Source organism: Hyperolius riggenbachi, chromosome 2, assembly GCF_040937935.1.
Source record: "Hyperolius riggenbachi isolate aHypRig1 chromosome 2, aHypRig1.pri, whole genome shotgun sequence".
Taxonomy (NCBI): Eukaryota; Metazoa; Chordata; class Amphibia; order Anura; family Hyperoliidae; genus Hyperolius; species Hyperolius riggenbachi.
Genome location: NC_090647.1, coordinates 278,636,520 through 278,655,270, shown reverse-complemented (window position 1 = coordinate 278,655,270; position 18,751 = coordinate 278,636,520). Strand labels below are relative to the sequence as shown.

The following is an 18,751-nucleotide window of genomic DNA, read 5'->3' as shown; positions in this document are numbered from 1 at the left end:
CACTTGTTAGTTATTCTGGTTCGAAATTTAAATTTTTAAAGTATACATCCAGCTATCTGAAAAATAATAAAATTTGGGGTTAGAGGGAAATTGCCAGGACTCCTGGGTTTGCTCGACAGTATTTTTTATTTTATTTATTTTGATGCTTAGATGTCCTTTAAGAAGATGGTCTTGTTTTAGTTTAGTCAGTCCTGTAGTATTTAATTTGTTTTGTGCATTACAGTACTGCTGGTGTATCTGCCTCATTCGGAGAAATGCTATTGTTGGTTGCCATGTATTTTCATAGTAACCAACTGAGTGCTATCATTGATTTGGTGTGTTCCACACTGGGAATGAAGGTAAGTAAAATATAGCATCATTGCTAGAGTAGTCAATTCAAACTTCAGATTTTTCACAAGTATTGTCTTTTTAATAACTCATTATAGAAGAGGAGGAGGGATGTGTGCACATAGCTATAGTTTATACTTGCCTATGAGGTAAAACCTCACTTGTACAGTGTTTTCAAATGCAACATACCCTTTAAATCATATCTTCTGCAGTAGGACTGCCTTTGTACATTTGCAGGAGCAGTATTCTTACTATTATTATTATAAAAAATAATTATTATTATTTTATGTGAGATTGTTATTCAGCTCAGCTGCAAATGGCTAATTTAGAAGTTTTCTGACATCTGTGGCCTACTTTAAGTTTTCTTCCTTCTTGCTAATTAACTGTGTGCTCCTGATTTTCTAATTTCCATGATATCTATTTAAATAAGCTAATGGCTGCTTAGATGCATACAAATAAGTTACATAATAAGCTGTATTAAACCAGACTGAACCATGTTGATTTTTTTTTTTCTCTAATTTTTTTTGAAGACGGTCATTAAACCAAGTTCGCTCAGCAGAATGAAGACTATTTTCACTCAAGAGATTTTTACAGAGCAGGTAAAGTCATTAACTTATTTGTTAATGTAATTATAGCTCCAAGAACTAATGAGCATCAGTTAACTAGAGGAAAATCACTCAAGAAAAATGTAATTGCTGCCTGGCTCAGCAGAGAGCACTGCTGTATTTACAGGCAATGTTTAGTGTAATTATGCTAATAGTCTTAGAGAACCTTGATTTTTAAAGAGCTTTTTGTGCTGTGGTTTTATTGGACCTGTCTTAATTAACGGATATTATAAAATGTATGACACAGTGACTTATTCCGCTTTTGACTCCATTATCTTTCAATATTAGAGAAATTAATCTACTTTATGACATAAACTTTCCACCTACTTCATGTCTTAAAATTTCTGCTTTCAGCAAAATGTATACTTCTAACACAGTTGCTTCCTCAGGTGTATACAAGACCGCACACAACACCAAAATGATATCCCTTCACCCTAAAGAGTGTCACACTGACTATTACTTCACTACTTAAAGGGAACCTAAACTGAGAGGGATATGGATTTTTCCTTTTAATTTAAACAATGCCAGTTGCATGGCTGCCCTGCTGATCTCTTTAGCTGCAGTAGCGGCTGAATTGCACACCTGAAACAAGCATGCAGCTAATCCAGTCTGACTTCAGTCAGAGCACCTAATCTGCATGCTTGTTGAGGGGCTGGGGCTGAAAGTCTTAGACACAGGATTAGCAGGAGAGTCAGGTAACTGGTATTATTTTAAAATGAAAAATCCATATCCTTCTCAGTTTAGGTTCCCTTTAAAGACCATCTCCAGCCAAAAAAAGGTCTGAATGGCAATACATATATGTAGTCTAGGCACTGTGTACAGTTAGATGAACATATAAAGTTTACATCTAGTATATCAAATTGGATATAACACTCACATTTATATCTGTAAGTAGCACTTCCTTAAAGGAAAGGTTCAGGGTAACGTGGAAAAAAATAAAAATCCATATCCACTTACCCGGGGCTTCCTCCAGCCCGTGGCAGGCAGGAGGTGCCCTCGCTGCCGCTCCAGAGGCTTCCGGTCGTCTTCGGTGGCCGAACCGACCTGGCCAGGCCGGCTGCCAGGTCGGGCTCTTCTGCGCTCCACGGACGGGCTCTTCTGCGTCCCACGCGGGCGCGCTGACGTCATCGGACGTCCTCCGGCCTGTACTGCGCAGCTGCAGCTGTCCTCCTGCAGCTGAAAGAATTGAGCCCACCTCTTCAGCCTGGTTAACTCCTCTGCCCCTCCCTCCCCTGCTGTCTGCCTGCCTGAATCAAATTACTTCTCTTTTGACAAACCGTAGTACAGAGAAGAGACAGGAAAACTGCTGCAGCCTATCTTATCATGTCTGTCTGCTATAATTCTTATTTCAGATGTCTGTCTGCCTTTTATTAGATCACAAGGACATGAGGGGTAGAGTTATGACATCAATCCCCCAGCACCCTTTGCATCTATGGTTTGGAAATTAAAAAAAAAAAAGGCCCTGGGGTGAGAAAATCACACTTTATCATGTGTGAGTTTATAAATCTTGACAACTTATTACGTTTAAAGCAAACTGTAATTTTATAATTTAGGTACTCTTTAAGCCTTGTACACACTTTCAATTATGATTGGCCAATCACTGATCAATTTTAACCCCTCCATGTAGGACGAGGGTTTACTTACACAATCTGCGCATAGTATTCAATATCTGTTGACCCTCATATTAAATGGAAGTGGTAAAATCTGTCAGTGATTGGCTAATCATAATTGAAAGAGTGTACCAAGTCATCAGCCCTGATGTAAAAAAAACCTGATGTAAAAAATAAAAATAAAATAAAAATTGTATGAGTTGTACTGTAGAACCAATATAATTTCTATAGCCTAGAACTGAGTCTTATACTTTTTATATGGAGTTTGATGGCTTCATTTTAAGACTCTAATTCTAAACAGCAGCTTTGACTAATCTGCCTTCCTGTGCTAAAAAAACAACAGAAGTGACCCTCTAAACCTTCCAGCACTGAAATCTTATCACAAGCCTGTTCTCTCTCACACGCTTTTGGCTTCTTTTTACTTTTCAGGAAACTGCCTGAATTCAACAAAACTGTTCATCAAGCTTCTTAGATAACAATTAGCCTATCTGTATGTATTTGATATGTTGGAGGGAACTGGGAGTACCCATATGAACACCACCCACACATGGGGAGAACGTATAAACTCCATTCAGATAGTGTTCTGGCCCAAAGATCTTGGTAATTTTGAATGTCCGATTACTAGTGCAACATTTTGGGTGGGCCTGCCTATTTTTATTTTTTTTATTATCTACAATATATATACTTGAAGAGCTAGTGGAGTCGCGGCGGCCATAAAGGGGACTTCTCTGTGGGTGAGATCCAACCATTGTTTGGAATATAAATTGTAGAGAAGGCGGGGCCCCCGCAATACAGAGACAGTGGCAGTATGGATGATGAATGCTTGCGCGGATAAATGTGATGTGATTACATTATTCTCTGGCCAGAGACAAGTATTTACTGTTATCTGCTGGGTTCAGTAGTGCCACGTAATGGCTAAATTGCTCCACCTTGTTCTTTGTTTTTATTAATGGGAATATTATGCTGCATAGAGGGTTTTGTATTTAGATTATGCTTTGTAATTTTGGTACTAATAAATTGATTTTTGGTATAATTATGGTGGCCATATGACCTGTCTGTATATGTTTAAAGCATTCACTGTGTTGAGGTCGGCCCCACCCTTTATCTTTACAGGGTTACTAACCAATCAGTCTATAAGGCACCATTGCATCTATACTATTTAGACTTAAGATACAGGTACAGCCCAAGTCTATGCATTTAGCTACTGCACAAAACATGTATATGTCATTTTTATCACACTGCTTTGAACTGTTAAGTGGTTATGTATGTTTTTGTGTTTTCATTGGTTCTTATTCTATTATATCTTGTCTTTAGGTTGTCACAGCGCATGCAGTTCGTGTTCCTGTAACAAGCAACTTGAGTGCAAACATTACTGGTTTTCTTCCAATTCACTGTATATATCAGCTGCTGAGGAGTCGCGCCTTCACCAAGCACAAAGTGTCAATCAAGGTAACATGCATTAAGGTCCGTACACACGCCGGACTTTAGGCAACGACGGGTCCGTCGTTGCCTCCCGCTGGGTGGGCGTGCCAGCGACAGTCCGGCGTGTGTACGCTCTGTCGTCAGACTGTCAAATGTCTGACTAAAAATGTCAGCAGACATAGGAGGTACAGGTAGTCCCCGACTTACTAGTACATGATTTATGAACGACCCGCTGATATGAATGGCTTGAAAATATGAACATTTTGATTCTGTGGGAACATGTGAAAAATACATTTTTCAAAAAGACCTTGTAGTTTTTGAGAAAATCAATAAAAAAAATTAAGAAAAAAATGCTTCTTAAACTGTTAAAATTACGTCTTGCTGTGGTACATGGAGACGGAGGTGACACAATGGGTGGACAAAGTAGGAACGGGGGGGGGGCATAGAGATTTTTGTTTATAAAAGCTGTGAGTCAGCTTGTTGGAATGCAGAAAGAAATTCAGTATCATGGATTTTCACAAGGCACCAGGTTGACTGTGTCTGCATGCAGAGAAAAAGATGGCAAATTGAATGCTTTACAAATCAGGAGAAGGTCTAAAACAAATTGTTCCTCTGTTGATAACCCTACATACATTTTGACTTGGATCACTGTCTTCCACATGGACATGCACATCTCTGAGGACACACCACATTTAAAGTCAATGGGAACTGCTTACAAAATATATATCTATATCTATCCGATACTTACCTAAGGAGAGGGAAGGCTCTGGTTCCTATAGAGCCTTTCCCCCTCCTCTCCCGGTCCCCGTTGCAGCATTTAATTAATTTGGTCAAATACTGCTCTCTCTTTCTCTGCCGCCGAAGGAGACTGTGGACGTTTTTGGGTGCTCAAGTGCTCCTGAAGATGAGTTCCTGAAAAAGATCAATTCTTGCAAAATACATTCATAGTCTGATATCTGCAGATCCTCATACACACCTTGTTTAACAGACATTTATCTGCAGGTCAGATCCACCAGGATAGATCTTCAGATCTGCAGATGACTGTCAGATATGCAGATGAAAGTCTGTTAAACAAGGTGTGTATGAGGATCTGCAGATATCATAGGCTATGAATGCAATTTGCAAGAACTGATCTTTTGCAGATACTGATCTTTTGCAGATACTGATCTTTTGCAGATACTGATCTGTTGAATGTGTACAGCGGTCTTTGTATACCATGTATAGAGCCACTGGCTCGATTACGGCTCGTTCCCGCTCGTCCCCGCGGGCGCTTCCTTATCTTCTGCTTCGTTTATTCTATTGTCCTGCCCGCCGGTATCGAGCGCGTAATTGAACCGGCGAGGTATCGGACACGTCGGAAATTATCAATCGAGCCATCAGCGGCTCGATTGATTAAAAAAAAAACCGTACCGTGTATCCCCAGCATAAGAGTATGCCTTAGTTGTAGATAAAGAGGTCTGTCATTTATGAGTACTGCTCTTGAGTGTTGCAGAGTACCAGTTGCTGATTATGTATAATTTGCTCCAACTATATCATACCCTTATTGGTATTGCAACCAAAATTTGCATCAATTCTGGTAAAAAATTGCTTCTTTTACATAATCTTCAGTATTAATGCAATTGGACAATCCAACTTGTATTGATGAGGTTCAGCTACTAGATGTCAGTTTTGTTTACTTTAGTCATGGAGCCAGTTATATCTGCTTTTAAAATATGAAGTTGAACTAAGAGATATTTTAGTTGCTGTTGTAGTTGTCTTTGAGAGCTGTTTTTATATATATTTTTTTAATTATTGTCCTGTACTTTTTAAGGAAGTAATGTTTTTACCCAGTATTCATGCATGATGATCATGCATTGTAGGAGGATATGTAGTCGTTCATTAAAGGATGAACGGGCACAATTGTTGTCGCCTGAAGGGATCAGGGCTTGATCTCTAGGGTGATAGTTTACAAACAATGATTAACCCTCTGCACACATACACTCACATCAAGCAGGAAATCAAGTAATGATGAAAACAATTTGCACATTGCAAAATGCACTAATTTGCATTCAGTTGTACTAATGGAGGAGGTTCGCTTTCAAAATGGTTTGCATGCATAGGCATTTCATACTAGACCCTTTCAACGCGAAGAGGTAATTCTATGGAAAGGAGCGCTACTCTACCCACTCCAGAGAGTGAAGTAAGCAAACATTTCATGCGCTCAAACTGGATATTCACGCAGAGGCCTGTCAGGTTCTACCACTCTAGGGATCACATGCATGTACATAAATCAGTCTAAGACACAGGTGTCGAACTCCAGGCCTGTGTTTAGGATGGACTGAGAAATAGAGGAATGTGTTCTACCTGATGGACCACACCTTTCCTGATTCAGACCCATTAATTAATTTGAGCTGTGTCAAAAACGTGCGAGGACCTCGACCCTCCAAAGACCGGTTTGATATCCTTGAGTCTAGGTCATCCAGGGAGTGACAAAATGCACTATTTACACCATTATATAAATAAGCTGCACAGGAGCAGGAGAGCTGCAGCATGCAGCCATACCACAATGGCATGCGTGGTAGACCCGCGCCTGCGCAGTAGAGCGGATCCGATCAGGTTTGGCTATTTCCACCTTACCCGCAATGAAGAGCTACTACTGTGCCTGCGCAGAATTGCGTTAGGTACAGTAAATATTTACCTCGCTGCGGTTCGTCGGGCTGCAGCGTTTGATTGCCGAGACACCGGAGGACAGGGGAAGCCGCGTTAGGATCCAGAGGCTCCCCCCTTATGAGGTAAGTTTCTTTAAGATAACCGGTCACAAGCTTTGTATTGTTATATAGGGGCTGTATCAGGACCTAGTGGCATTAAAATTCTATGAAACTTCTGCAGTGGCAGAGAAGCAGAGCGGGGAGGCTGCAGACATGACTTCTTCCAGCACCCGCTCTGCAAGAACGAACGGCAGGATTCCCTGCCGCTACGAACGAACCTGGCAGACACGCGTGTCCCCCGGCTTCCAAAGCTGCATTGGAGAGGGGCAGGGGGAGGAGGCAGAGCCAAAGAGGCAGCTTCATCTGATACATTGCCGCCGGGGGTGAATTCATTAATTTAATGCCACCGTAAGCTGGGAATCCTTTTCATTTCTAACATTGGCTGCTTTATAGGAGAGGGGCAGGGGGAGGAGGCAGAGCCGAAGAGGCGGCTTCATCTGTTACATTGCCGCCGGGGGTGAATTCATTCACCGGGAGCCGGGAATCCTTTTAATTTTCTAACATTGGCGCAGGTGCATGGCCACTTCGCGTTTTGACTGGCCAGACCCCGAAGTGGCCAGACTTCGGGGTCTGTCTGTGACATATTGATGTATGGGATGGCAAGTGTAAAACATGTAGAAAGATAAAATATTTAAACACGTGAATTATTGAGCCATTTGTCCCAGATAAGGGAAAATCTATTCTTATAGACCAGTCGTTTAAAGGGGAGCATCTTATTTATTCTAGTCTTCCAGCTGTCAGTGGTGGGATTAGTGGGGGAAAGCCAACAAAGAGCAAAGCATTGTTTAGCAGCAAAGAGGGTTTCAGATCGCTTTGGTGTATTATATAGTTGGGTGAGTTTTTCACGTAGACAGGGAGAAACGAAGCGAGAGTTTAAAAGGCATTCTTCCCAATCCTCGTCCAAGTCCATACCCCTAGCATTCCATTTAGATTGTGCATGGGAAATTGTTGGGGCGGAGGTCTTCTCAATAAATATAGAATAAAGGTTCCCAATTTGGTGTCTAACCGGGCCGTACATAATACTTTCAAGTACAAGTGAGGTACCAATATGGGGCATGCCATCAGGAAATTGAGCTTTAAGAGCATGTTGTAGTTGTGTATTAGAGAAGAGAAATTTTATTTGAAAGAGCATATCTTCAAAAGGAGCTAATTTGGCGTTGTGTATAATTTTACCGAAGTAGACCACTCTTTTGTCTGCCCATTGTGAAGTATTTTCAAGTTACGCCAGTTCTGATAGTTTGGGTTTTGGCAATAAGGGTGTAAAGTATTCCCAAGAACTGAGGGAGAGCAATTTAGAGGTCCTTTGCCAAACCTTAGAGGCTTGATGTAGGATTGTGTTGTGGTGGTCATTTTGGGTTAATGTGCCATTCAGAGCAAAGGAAAGATTTTTATTTCTGTCAGAGTCTGAGAAGCCCAGAAGAGCAGGGGCTTGGTCGGAATCTGACACAAACCAGTTAGACATATGTTCGAGTTGTGAGGCACGATAGTAGAGGTGGGGAACAGGTAGTGCCAGTCCTCCAGAGGCTGCGGGGCATTGTAAAATGGTGTGTTAGCTAGGTCTAGATTTCCCCCAAACTGTAGAGCGGAATAAAGATTTGAGTTTACGGAAGAAAGGCATATAGGCTTCAATTCATCAAAGGGTGTTCGATAACAAAATCCCAGTCCTTAAAGGGACTCCGAGCTCAGAAAAAAAAGGAAAGTTGTACTCACCAGGGGCTTTTTCCAGCCCAGTGCTGGTCGGGAGGTCCCACGCCGGCGTCCTGGCTCCTCTTCTTCACCCCGCTCCGGAATGGCTGACAGGCCGCAGCCCGGGCGACACTCTCCCGAGTGTCGGGCTGCTCCTTCCGCATATGACGCGGATTACGTCACACGCCGGCCGCCTCGCGTCATCACGGCGGCCGGCGTGAAAGTACTGCGCATGCGCGCTTTGTTCGCGCATGCGCAGTACTTTCACGCCGGCCGCCGTGATGACGCGAGGCGGCCGGCGTTGACGTAATCTGCGTCATATGCGGAAGAAGCAGCCCGACACTCGGGAGAGTGTCGCCCGGGCTGCGGCCTGCCAGCCATTCCGGAGCGGGGTGAAGAAGAGGAGCCAGGACGCCGGCGTGGGACCTCCCGACCAGCACTGGGCTGGAAAAAGCCCCTGGTGAGTACAACTTTCCTTTTTTTTCTGAGCTCGGAGTCCCTTTAAAATACCGCATTCGGTATTTTACACTTCACTGTGCTAATTCATCAATATTTTCACACATGTGGTAGAGGTTCGTTAAGTTACCGAAGTAATACGGCTTCAGTTCATCAAAGGCTGTTCGATAACAGCAGAGTGGTGCAGAGCAGCTTGGAATGTCCTTGTGTTGTTACAAGCTGATAACAATAGAAGGCATCCAGACATCCCTTTACATGTAAACGTGTTCTATTTACTGTTACTTATACTGCCTCTGCTGCTCTGAATCTGTCCATCAGTGTTTTTTAACATTTTACTTATTTGCCACAACGTAGATAAACTTCCTGGAGACATTACAAATGCCATGCTTGGTGATTTCACCACTTGCATCTTTGCATATTCAAACAGGGACTCAAAGGGTTACACCACCAAAGGACATCTGGGGATATCTTTTGTCCCGTTCTCTCTGCTCACTGCCTGGGGGGTCTGGAAGCTTGTGTGGAGAAGCCTGTGTGACCTATCAGCAGCACTTGCAGGAGAACAGGGGCTGTTTCTATTGGCTGCCTGCTCCTGCTAATCATGAAAACATTCACACAGAAGGCTTTCAAAAGCCTGTAAGGACAGGGGAGAGCTGGAGATAATCACCGAATGTGTTAGCGAATGTGGTAACCTTGATGAATTAACATTTACTGACATTTGCTGACATGTGTTGAGCACATGTCGGTAATTTATCTCATTGTTCTGTCATTTCAGCTTCTCATTCGGTAACAGCTTTGATGAATTAACATTTTCTAAAGTGCTCCCTGTAAGTCAGCTGTTTTCAGCATTACCGAATGCGGTAATGCTTGATGAATTGAAGCCATAGACTGGGGAGTTGTGGAGGATATAGAGGATCTTGGGTAGTAGTACCGTTTTTATAAGGTAAACTCTACCAGCTACAGACGAAGGTAATTTAGCCCAAGCATTTAGTTTCTGTTAAGCAAGGCAGAGGAGTGGCCCAACATTGTCTTCAAAATATATTTTGGGGTCGGCCCGGACCATTACACCAAGATATTTAAAACTAGTTACAATTTGCAGGGGGCAAGGAAGAGGAGCAGAGTAAACATCAGTGTTATCAATACCCAAGATGGCTGATTTTCCCCAATTAATGGATAAGCCTGAATAGTGTTCCATCTCAACAATTAGGTCATAGACTACTTGGAGGGAGTTATGTGGTTCGGCAAGGAATAGTATAGTATCATCAGCATACTGACTGAGTTTTTCTTGGCTGTCGTCGATTGAGACCTTTTATCAACGGATTTTGCCTAATTTAACATGCCAGGGGTTCTGCCAATAGAGCATATAAAAGTGGGGAGAGGGGGCTACCTTGACTGACTCGTTCCTCTGCCAATTGGGAAAGGATCAGATATTAAGGAGTTAGGCCTGGTGCACACCAAAACCCGCTAGCAGATACGCAAAATGCTAGCAGATTTTGAAACGCTCCTCAGATTGTGATCGGTTTCAGGCTGAAATCGATTCACAATCTGTTTGCAGTAAGGTGGCCATACGATCCCTCTCTGATCAGATTCAATCAGACAGGGATCTATCTTTTGGTCGAATCTGATGGCAAATCGACCAGTGTATGGCTGCCTTAAATACATTTAGAACCAGTTAATGTTGAGGTGTGTGTGTGTCTTTTGATGGAGGTAATTACCGTCCTGAGCTAATTTTGCCAAAGGTTTATGTGTTCATTTAATTGTCACCCTTCTATTTCCCCAGGACTGGATATACACTCAACTTTGTGAAACAACGCTACCGCTGCATCAGCAGCTGCTTCCACTTATTGATGTGTACATCAATTCCATCCTTACTCCAGCTTCCAAATCTAGCCCAGAGGCCACTAATAAACCAATCACAGAGCAAGAAATACTGAAAGTATTCCAGGGTCACCCAGGAGAGAATTCACGGTTCACTCAGCACCCTAAAATAACTACTCAACTCCTGTTGCTTTATTACCTTCTGTCTTATGAAGAAGCTCTTTTAGCTAATTCAAAGTCATTAGGTTAGTGGTTTGCTTTCATTTATTTGTGTTGCTTGTTTGGTTACAATACTGTAGCAGAAAATGTTGCATGTAAACCATTCCTAATAGATGCTCTGAAGATGGTGCTCTTCAGCACTCACATCAGTGTTGTTGTTGTTATTATTATTTATTATTATTACTACTACTATTACTACTACTACTACTACTACTACTACTACTACTACTACGCTTTAGTCCTGTCACTAACGCAGAGGGGCTCACAATGTAATCCCTATCAAAGTCAAGGTCTAATGTCAATACCATAGTCTAAAGGTGGCCACACACCATACAATTTTTTAAATATCTGTTCAATTTAAGAATTGCAATCAATTTTTCTGACTGATTGTAACATTTCAAAAATCTGACCAATGTACCACACACGTATGTTAAATTTTTTCCCCAATTATGATAAAAATGATTGGAAACTCTGACAAAATGGCTAGGGTGTGTATGTTAATAAATTGGCAATCTAACACACACCATACAATCTTTAGAAAGATTGAAGAAAAATATCTGGCATTCGGGATCGATAAAAATCGAAGAAAACAGGAAATCCGATCAGATTTTTCTGTCGAATGGAAAAAAAAGCTTTTGATTTTTTTTTTTTTTTGGGAGATCCGATCGTTTTTATCGAATTACCGTAAAATCGGATCATTTTATTGTATCGTGTGTGGCCACCTTTAGGCCGGTTTAAAGGGAATTAATGAATCCGTCTGTTTTTAGGCTGTAGGGGGAAATCAGAGTGCCTGAAGGAAAAGGAAAATGATGTAAACACAGGGATAACATAGAATACAGTGCAAGTAGTGTATGGTCAGTATTGTAAGTCAGGACTCCACCATTGCAAAGCTAAAATGTTAAGGCCAATGCCAGTGCACACCGAAAAGCACTAGCATAATCGCAAAAGCTCAGCGCTTTTTGAAGTGATTTTTCTAGGCGATTCTAGGCGTATGCCTAGCAATTTTTCTAATCATGCCTAGTGATTTATTTATTTATTAATTTTTTTTTTTTGGGGGGGGGGGGGGGGGAGCATTTTGGTGTAGCTTTTTTTTTTTTTTTTGTTACAGTAGAGCTGTAACTGAACAGCTTCTGTAACAAACTATTGTAAAATTGCTCTGATCTAGCGCTTTTCATAGTAATTTTCCACTTTCCTAAACTTAACATTGAGGCTGAATCACCTCTGAAATCAGAAATGCTGCAGGACCCGCATTTGCGTTTTGGTAGAAAATCACATCGCTCTGGTGTGATCCATCCCATTCAAATACATTAGCCAAGCACTTTCCAAAGCGCTAGTGTTTTTAAAAGCGCTCAAAGGGCTCTTGGTGTGCAGCATGCTAATTATTTTAAATTGAATTGGGAGGCTCTAGAGAACCCATAGGCTCTTTATTTCTTCCGTCCTCTTCCAGATAAACTGTGTGCATTGCAACACTTTAATATTTCACAAGAAGAGGGGAAAAAATGCTTCAGAACAGCAATAATTTTGCAGCAGGTCACAGAGAACATAGTATTTTCACATACCGGAAGTTCCCTTTGCCCAAAGCCGTTCAGTCTGCTGTTTCTACTATATAGTTGTGAACGAAATTGCGCAATATAGATTTTGCATTGTGGGAAGAGAAAATGCCAAGCCCATGCAGATAACTGTGATAGCATTTGGACCAGGACTTCAGAGCTGTAAGGGAAGAAAATACTAACCACTTAGCCACCTGGCAGCCTCTTGCATTTAGAGCTTTTGCAGATATATTTTACAGTGTGCGCACAAAAAGATGTATATGCTCGAATACATGTATAAGTTGACTTCAATAATCAACCCTCTTAAGCTGGAATTATTGACTCAAGTATAAGTCTACCCAGCAAAGGCTGCACTTGGGGACCAGGAGGGGTTAATACTGCATGCAGTATTGCAGCTATTAACCCCTCCTGTCCCTATAGTGCAGCCAATACCTCCTTCAGGCACCCAAGTGCTGCAATTATTCACTCCTTTTTATGCAGCCACGGATCTCCCCCCCCACCCACCCTTGACTTTCAGACCTGTTTTCTTGGCATTTACTTTCCTTGATGTATAACTTACCACTGGGTAAATTGCTGCAAATGGGAATGTCACTATTAGTACACACATTGCTCAGTGTTGCCCGTGACTTGTGTATAAGTGGACCCCTATACTTTTATAAAGTGAATCAGAACTTCATTTCTAGACTTATACTCGAGTATGTACAGTGGCATATATGTTTCTCTTGTTTTGAGTAATGTTATTGTTTCTGCAGCTGCCATGCAGAAGAAACCAAAGTCTTATTCTTCATCACTGATGGACCAGATTCCTATAAAATACCTTATTAGACAAGCACAGGGTCTACAGCAGGAACTTGGAGGTAAAGATTATATCTTAGGAACTGGGTTACCCCATATGTTAAAAGAAAAATCTAAATCTGATTTTCATTGACAGCTTTTCAAGTCTGTAAAGTATGTAATACCACCTAAGCTGTCAAAACATGATGGTGTTACCACAGGGGACAGCCATGACAGCCATTAATGTGTGTTGACCTCCCTTCCTTCATTCCATGTGCATATGAGAGTGTAATTTATCTGTCTGCGCCATTTACCTGCCTACATCACTGAGAGGTTGAGCGGCTGATCTGTTGCTGCTGCTACCACAGGGGATACTTAGTTTCGGCTGAAAAAAGGATGCATGTGTATCCTTTCATACAAATGTATCTCATTGACCCTCTTTGCTGATAATTAAGTGTTCCTAGTGTTGAAGGATAGAAAAAAGGCTCTAGTAGGCTAGGGAAAGTTAGTTTTAGGTTATTGTTTGGGCTTCAACAAGTAGAATGTTGGGGTTGAACTTTAACCCCAAAATCCTAAACAGAAAAAAATCCTGAGCTTGAAATATAGCATCGTGAATCTATCCCTTGGTGTTTGTAAAATACTGGTAATGGTACCATCCAGTCTCCAGTCTTCTGATTATAAAAATAAATAAATAAAATTAAAGTAAAAAAAGTGTGCATGGTAAAGCGAATGCAACTATATTTTAGGTTGCCCTGACACTGCTTGTTTTGAACGTGTTACATTTTTTTTGTTTGTTTCCTGTATGAATCCCTTTTGGAACCACAGTACTAGCATTATTGTGAGGATTTCATTTTGTGCTATATTTATTCCTTGTGTACTTTCTATAATTTTAGCCCTGATTTATGTAGCTGCGAAGAGCAATGATATCTTTGCCTATTCTAGGTTTACATTCGGCATTGCTGCGTCTTCTTGCCACTAACTACCCTCATCTGTGCATTGTGGATGACTGGATATGTGAAGAGGAAATCACAGGCACAGATGCTCTTTTAAGAAGGATGTTACTAACAAACACTGCCAAAAATCATTCTCCAAAACAGCTACAAGAAGGTAAGTTCAGTAAGGCCTGGGTGCTTGAGGCCCTGTTCACAGTGCTCAGTTGTGTTGCAGAATAATACTGCATGATAACTCACTGCCCATACAATTCTATGGGCCTGTTGAGTGCTGGGTTGTAACTGATCACGTTGTTCTAACTCGCTGCATGCAGGCTTTATATTAACCACATGCCGACCGCCCACAGCTGATGGGCACAGAACGACCGCAATACGCCCATCGTCGGCGGCTCGTTCTGCGCTCTCTGGCCGGGGATCACGAGCTCGGCAATAGGCTCTGCCCACCCTCGACGTCAACCCACCAGCTGTTCGGAAGTGCCAGCCGGTTGTTAACTCGCGGATCGCCGCACAGTAAGCGTATAATACGCTTTGTAATGTATACAAAGCGTATTATACAGGCTGCCTCCTGCCATGGTCCCAGTGATCGAGGGACCACCAGGGCAGGCTGCAGACCTCCCTGTCTGCACCCAAGCACACTGATCTGTCTCCCCCCCCCCCCCCCCTGCCCTCTTATCTCCCACAGCACCCCTCAGACCCCCCCCCTGCCCACCCCCCAGACCCCTGTTTGCACCCAATCACCCCCCTAATCACCCATCAATCACTCCCTGTCACTATCTGTCAATGCTATTTTGTAGATTAGGTCCTAAACTGCCCCCTGGGGGCTCCCGATCACCCCCACACCCTCAGATCCTCCCCAGACCCCCCCCCCCCTGTGTACTGTATACATCTATTCTATTCTTCCCTGTAATCGCCCACTGATCACCTGTCAATCACCCCGTCACCACCTGTCACTAACACCCATCAGATCAGACCCTAACCTGCACCTTGCGGGAACCTGATCACCCGCCCGCACCCTCAGATCGCCCGCAGACTGCCCTCAGATTGCCTCCGAAGTGCATAGTTTACATCTGTTCTCCCCTCTAATCACCCACTAATCACCTATCAATCACCCCGTCACCACCTGTCACTGCTGCCCATCAGATCAGGCCTTAATCTGCCCCTTGCGGGCACCCAATCACCCGCCCACACCCTGAGATTGCCCTCAGACCCCACCTTATCAATTTGCCAGTGCATTGCTTGCATATATTCTCCTCTGTAATCACTTACTGAACACCTATCAATTACACCGTCACCCCCTGTCACCACCTGTCACTGCTAACCATCAGATCAGACCCTAAACTGCCCCCTGCGGGCACCCAAACACCCGCCCACACCCTCAGATCACCCTCAGACCCCGCCTGAACACCTCTCCAGTGCATTTCTTGCATCTATTCTCCCCTCTAATCACACCCTGATCACCTATCAATCACCCCGTCACCACCTGTCACTGCTACCCATCAGATCAGGCCCTAAACTGCCCCCTGCGGGCTCCCAAACACTCGCCCACACCCTCAGATCACCCTCAGACACCGCCTGAACACCTCTCCAGTGCATTATTTACATCTGTTCTCCCCTCTAATCACCCATCAATCACCCCCTGTCACTGCTACCCATCATACCCATCAGATCAGACCCTCATCTGCCCCTTTGCGGGCACCCAATCACCCACCCACACCCTCGGATCGCCCTCAGACCCCCCCCCCCCAATCATCTCCCCAGTGCATTGCTTGCATCTATCCCCCCCCTCTAATCACACCTTGAGACACCCATCAATCACCTCATGTCACCACCTGTCACCCCCTAGCACACCTACCCATCAGATCAGGCCCTAATTTGCCCCGTGTGGGCTCCTGATCACTCGGCCAAACCCTCAGATCCCCCTCAGACCCCCTTACGATCACCTCCCCAGTGCATTGATTGCATCTATTCTCCCCTCTAATCACCCCCTGAGACACCCATCAATCACCTCCTGTCACCCCCTAGCACTCCTATCCATCAGATCAGACCCTAATCACCCGGCCAAACCCTCACCCCCCCCACCGCAGTGACAGAATTTTTTATTTTCTGATCACTGCTGGTCTCTACGACTTAATTGTCGCTGAGACCAACAGTTATGCCACACAATACGCAACCGCCAATCCAAGAAGCTACCATGCCCAGCCTTTTCGGTGGAAACCACTCCAAGTTTCCGAACGTAACATTTTTGGGGCCTTCTCCTTAGCATGGGTCTAGTCAAAAATAATGTATTGCGGTCTTATTGGTCTACGCACCCAATTCATCACATGCCCATGTTCTCTGCTGCCATGTCCAGATCATCACGATTTGAGAACATCCTGCGCTTCCTGCACTTCAGTGCCAATACAGCCTGTCATCTAAGAGGCCACCCTGCTTATGACCGGTTCCACAAAATTCGGCCCCTCATAGACCGCCTGTCATCAAAATTTGCAGATGCTTATACCCCTGAACAGTCATTTTGAGGCATTTGGTTTCCAGACTACTCCTCATGGTTTTGGACCCCTAAAATGCCAGGGCAGTATAGGAACCCCACAAGTGACCCCATTTTAGAAAGAAGATACCCCAAGGTATTCCGTTAGGTGTATGACGAGTTCATAGAAGATTTTTATTTTTTGTCACAAGTTAGTGGAAAATGACACTTTGTGAAAAAAATAAAAATTAATTTCCGCTAACTTGTGACAAAAAATAAAATCTTCTATGAACTCACCATACTCCTAACGGAATACCTTGGGGTGCCTTCTTTCTAAAATGGGGTCATTTGTGGGGTTTCTATACTGCCCTGGCATTTTAGGGGCCCTAAACCGTGAGTAGTCTAGAAACCAAATGTCTTAAAATGACCTGTGAATAGGACGTTGGGCCCCTTAGTGCACCTAGGCTGCAAAAAAGTGTCACACGTGTGGTATCGCTGTACTCAGGAGAAATTGTATGATGTATTTTGGGGGTGTATTTTTACACATACCCATGCTGGGTGGGAGAAATATCTCTGTAAATGACAATTTTTTTTTTATTTTTTTTTATTTTTTATTTTTTTTTTTACACACAATTGTTCATTTACAGAGATATTTCTCCCACCCAGCATGGGTATGTGTAAAAATACACCCCAAAACACATTATACTATTTCTCCTGAGTACGACAATACCACATGTGTGACCCTTTTTTTTGCATCCTAGGTGCGCTAAGGGGCCCAACGTCCTATTCCCAGGTCATTTTGAGGCATTTGGTTTCTAGACTACTCCTCACTGTTTAGGGCCCCTAAAATGCCATGGCAGTATAGGAACCCCATTTTAGAAAGAAGACACCCCAAGGTATTCTGTTAGTAGTATGGCGAGTTCATGGAAGATTTTATTTTTTTGTCACAAGTTAGCGGAAATTGATTTTTATTGTTTTTTTTTCACAAAGTGTCATTTTCCACTAACTTGTGACAAAAAATAAAATCTTCTATGAACTCACCATACTACTAACGGAATACCTTGGGGTGTCTTCTTTCTAAAATGGGGTTCCTATACTGTCCTGGCATTTTAGGGGCCCTAAAGCTTGAGGAGTAGTCTAGAAACCAAATGCCTCAAAATGACCTGTGAAATCCTAAAGGTACTCATAGGATGTTGGGCCCCTTAGCGCACCTAGGGCCATATGCAATTCTCTTTTTCACCTGAGTTTTCTCCCAGGAGATAATTTTTCATCTTTAATTTTAAATAACTTTCCAGTACTTTTCACCGAAAAAAGTACCAAAAAGTTGGTGAAAAAGTACTATTAAAATTATTTTGAGCATATTCTTGCCTTCTGGGGGCTTAAAATGCATTTTATTGACGAGTTTAAAAATATCACCTAGGAGAAAACTCAGGTGAAAAAGTGAATTGCATATGGCCCCTAGGCTGCAAAAAAGTGTCACACGTGGTATCGCCGTACTCAGAAGTAGTATAATGTGTTTTGGGTTGTATTTTTACACATACCCATGCTGGGTGGGAGAAATATCTGCTGGTTAAAGTCCATGTCCAGTCCCCCATGCCAGTTCACACTTATTAAAAGATGAAATACAGGCGCTGTTCCTAATCCACAAAGAATATTTCACCCGCTGCTCCAGACAACCGTATCCACAGTAGGTGTCAGAAATGCCAAAAGAATATCCAAAGCGCTGGGTGATCAAATATCTGCAGCACCACAGTGCACAGAGAAAGAATCTCAAATAGTGACCGTCACCAAGGATAAAACCATCAAAGGGTCACTCATATTTCTTTAAAACATCCAGTTTTAATCACAAGTAATAAAAATGACAACACATGTACAATGACTCGCTTCGAGGGAACCTGACGACGGCGGAAGGCCGAAACCGGTCGGAACTGGAGACTGGGCAAATCGATAAAAAGGTTATAAGACTATGTGATGTGTATTGGTATACACTAGAAGCGTGTTTTTATCTAGGGTCCCTGTCAAAAGGACCCTCGAAGTGAGTCATTGTACATGTGTTGTCATTTTTATTACTTGTGATTAAAACTGGATGTTTTAAAGAAATATGAGTGACCCTTTGATGGTTTTAT

General features: G+C 42.9%; 1 protein-coding gene across 1 annotated transcript in view; it reads left to right on the top strand.

Annotated features, from left to right (window-relative positions):
- The window catches only part of INTS2 (integrator complex subunit 2), a 68,806-nt gene that overhangs the window by 24,484 nt on the left and 25,571 nt on the right, over nt 1–18,751 (top strand). Inside the window, exons 11-16 of the mRNA XM_068268749.1 lie at nt 224–338; nt 858–926; nt 3,857–3,991; nt 10,631–10,913; nt 13,190–13,294; nt 14,154–14,318. Coding sequence (XP_068124850.1) covers nt 224–338; nt 858–926; nt 3,857–3,991; nt 10,631–10,913; nt 13,190–13,294; nt 14,154–14,318 — 872 coding nt within the window. The remainder of the gene's footprint in view (nt 1–223; nt 339–857; nt 927–3,856; nt 3,992–10,630; nt 10,914–13,189; nt 13,295–14,153; nt 14,319–18,751) is intronic.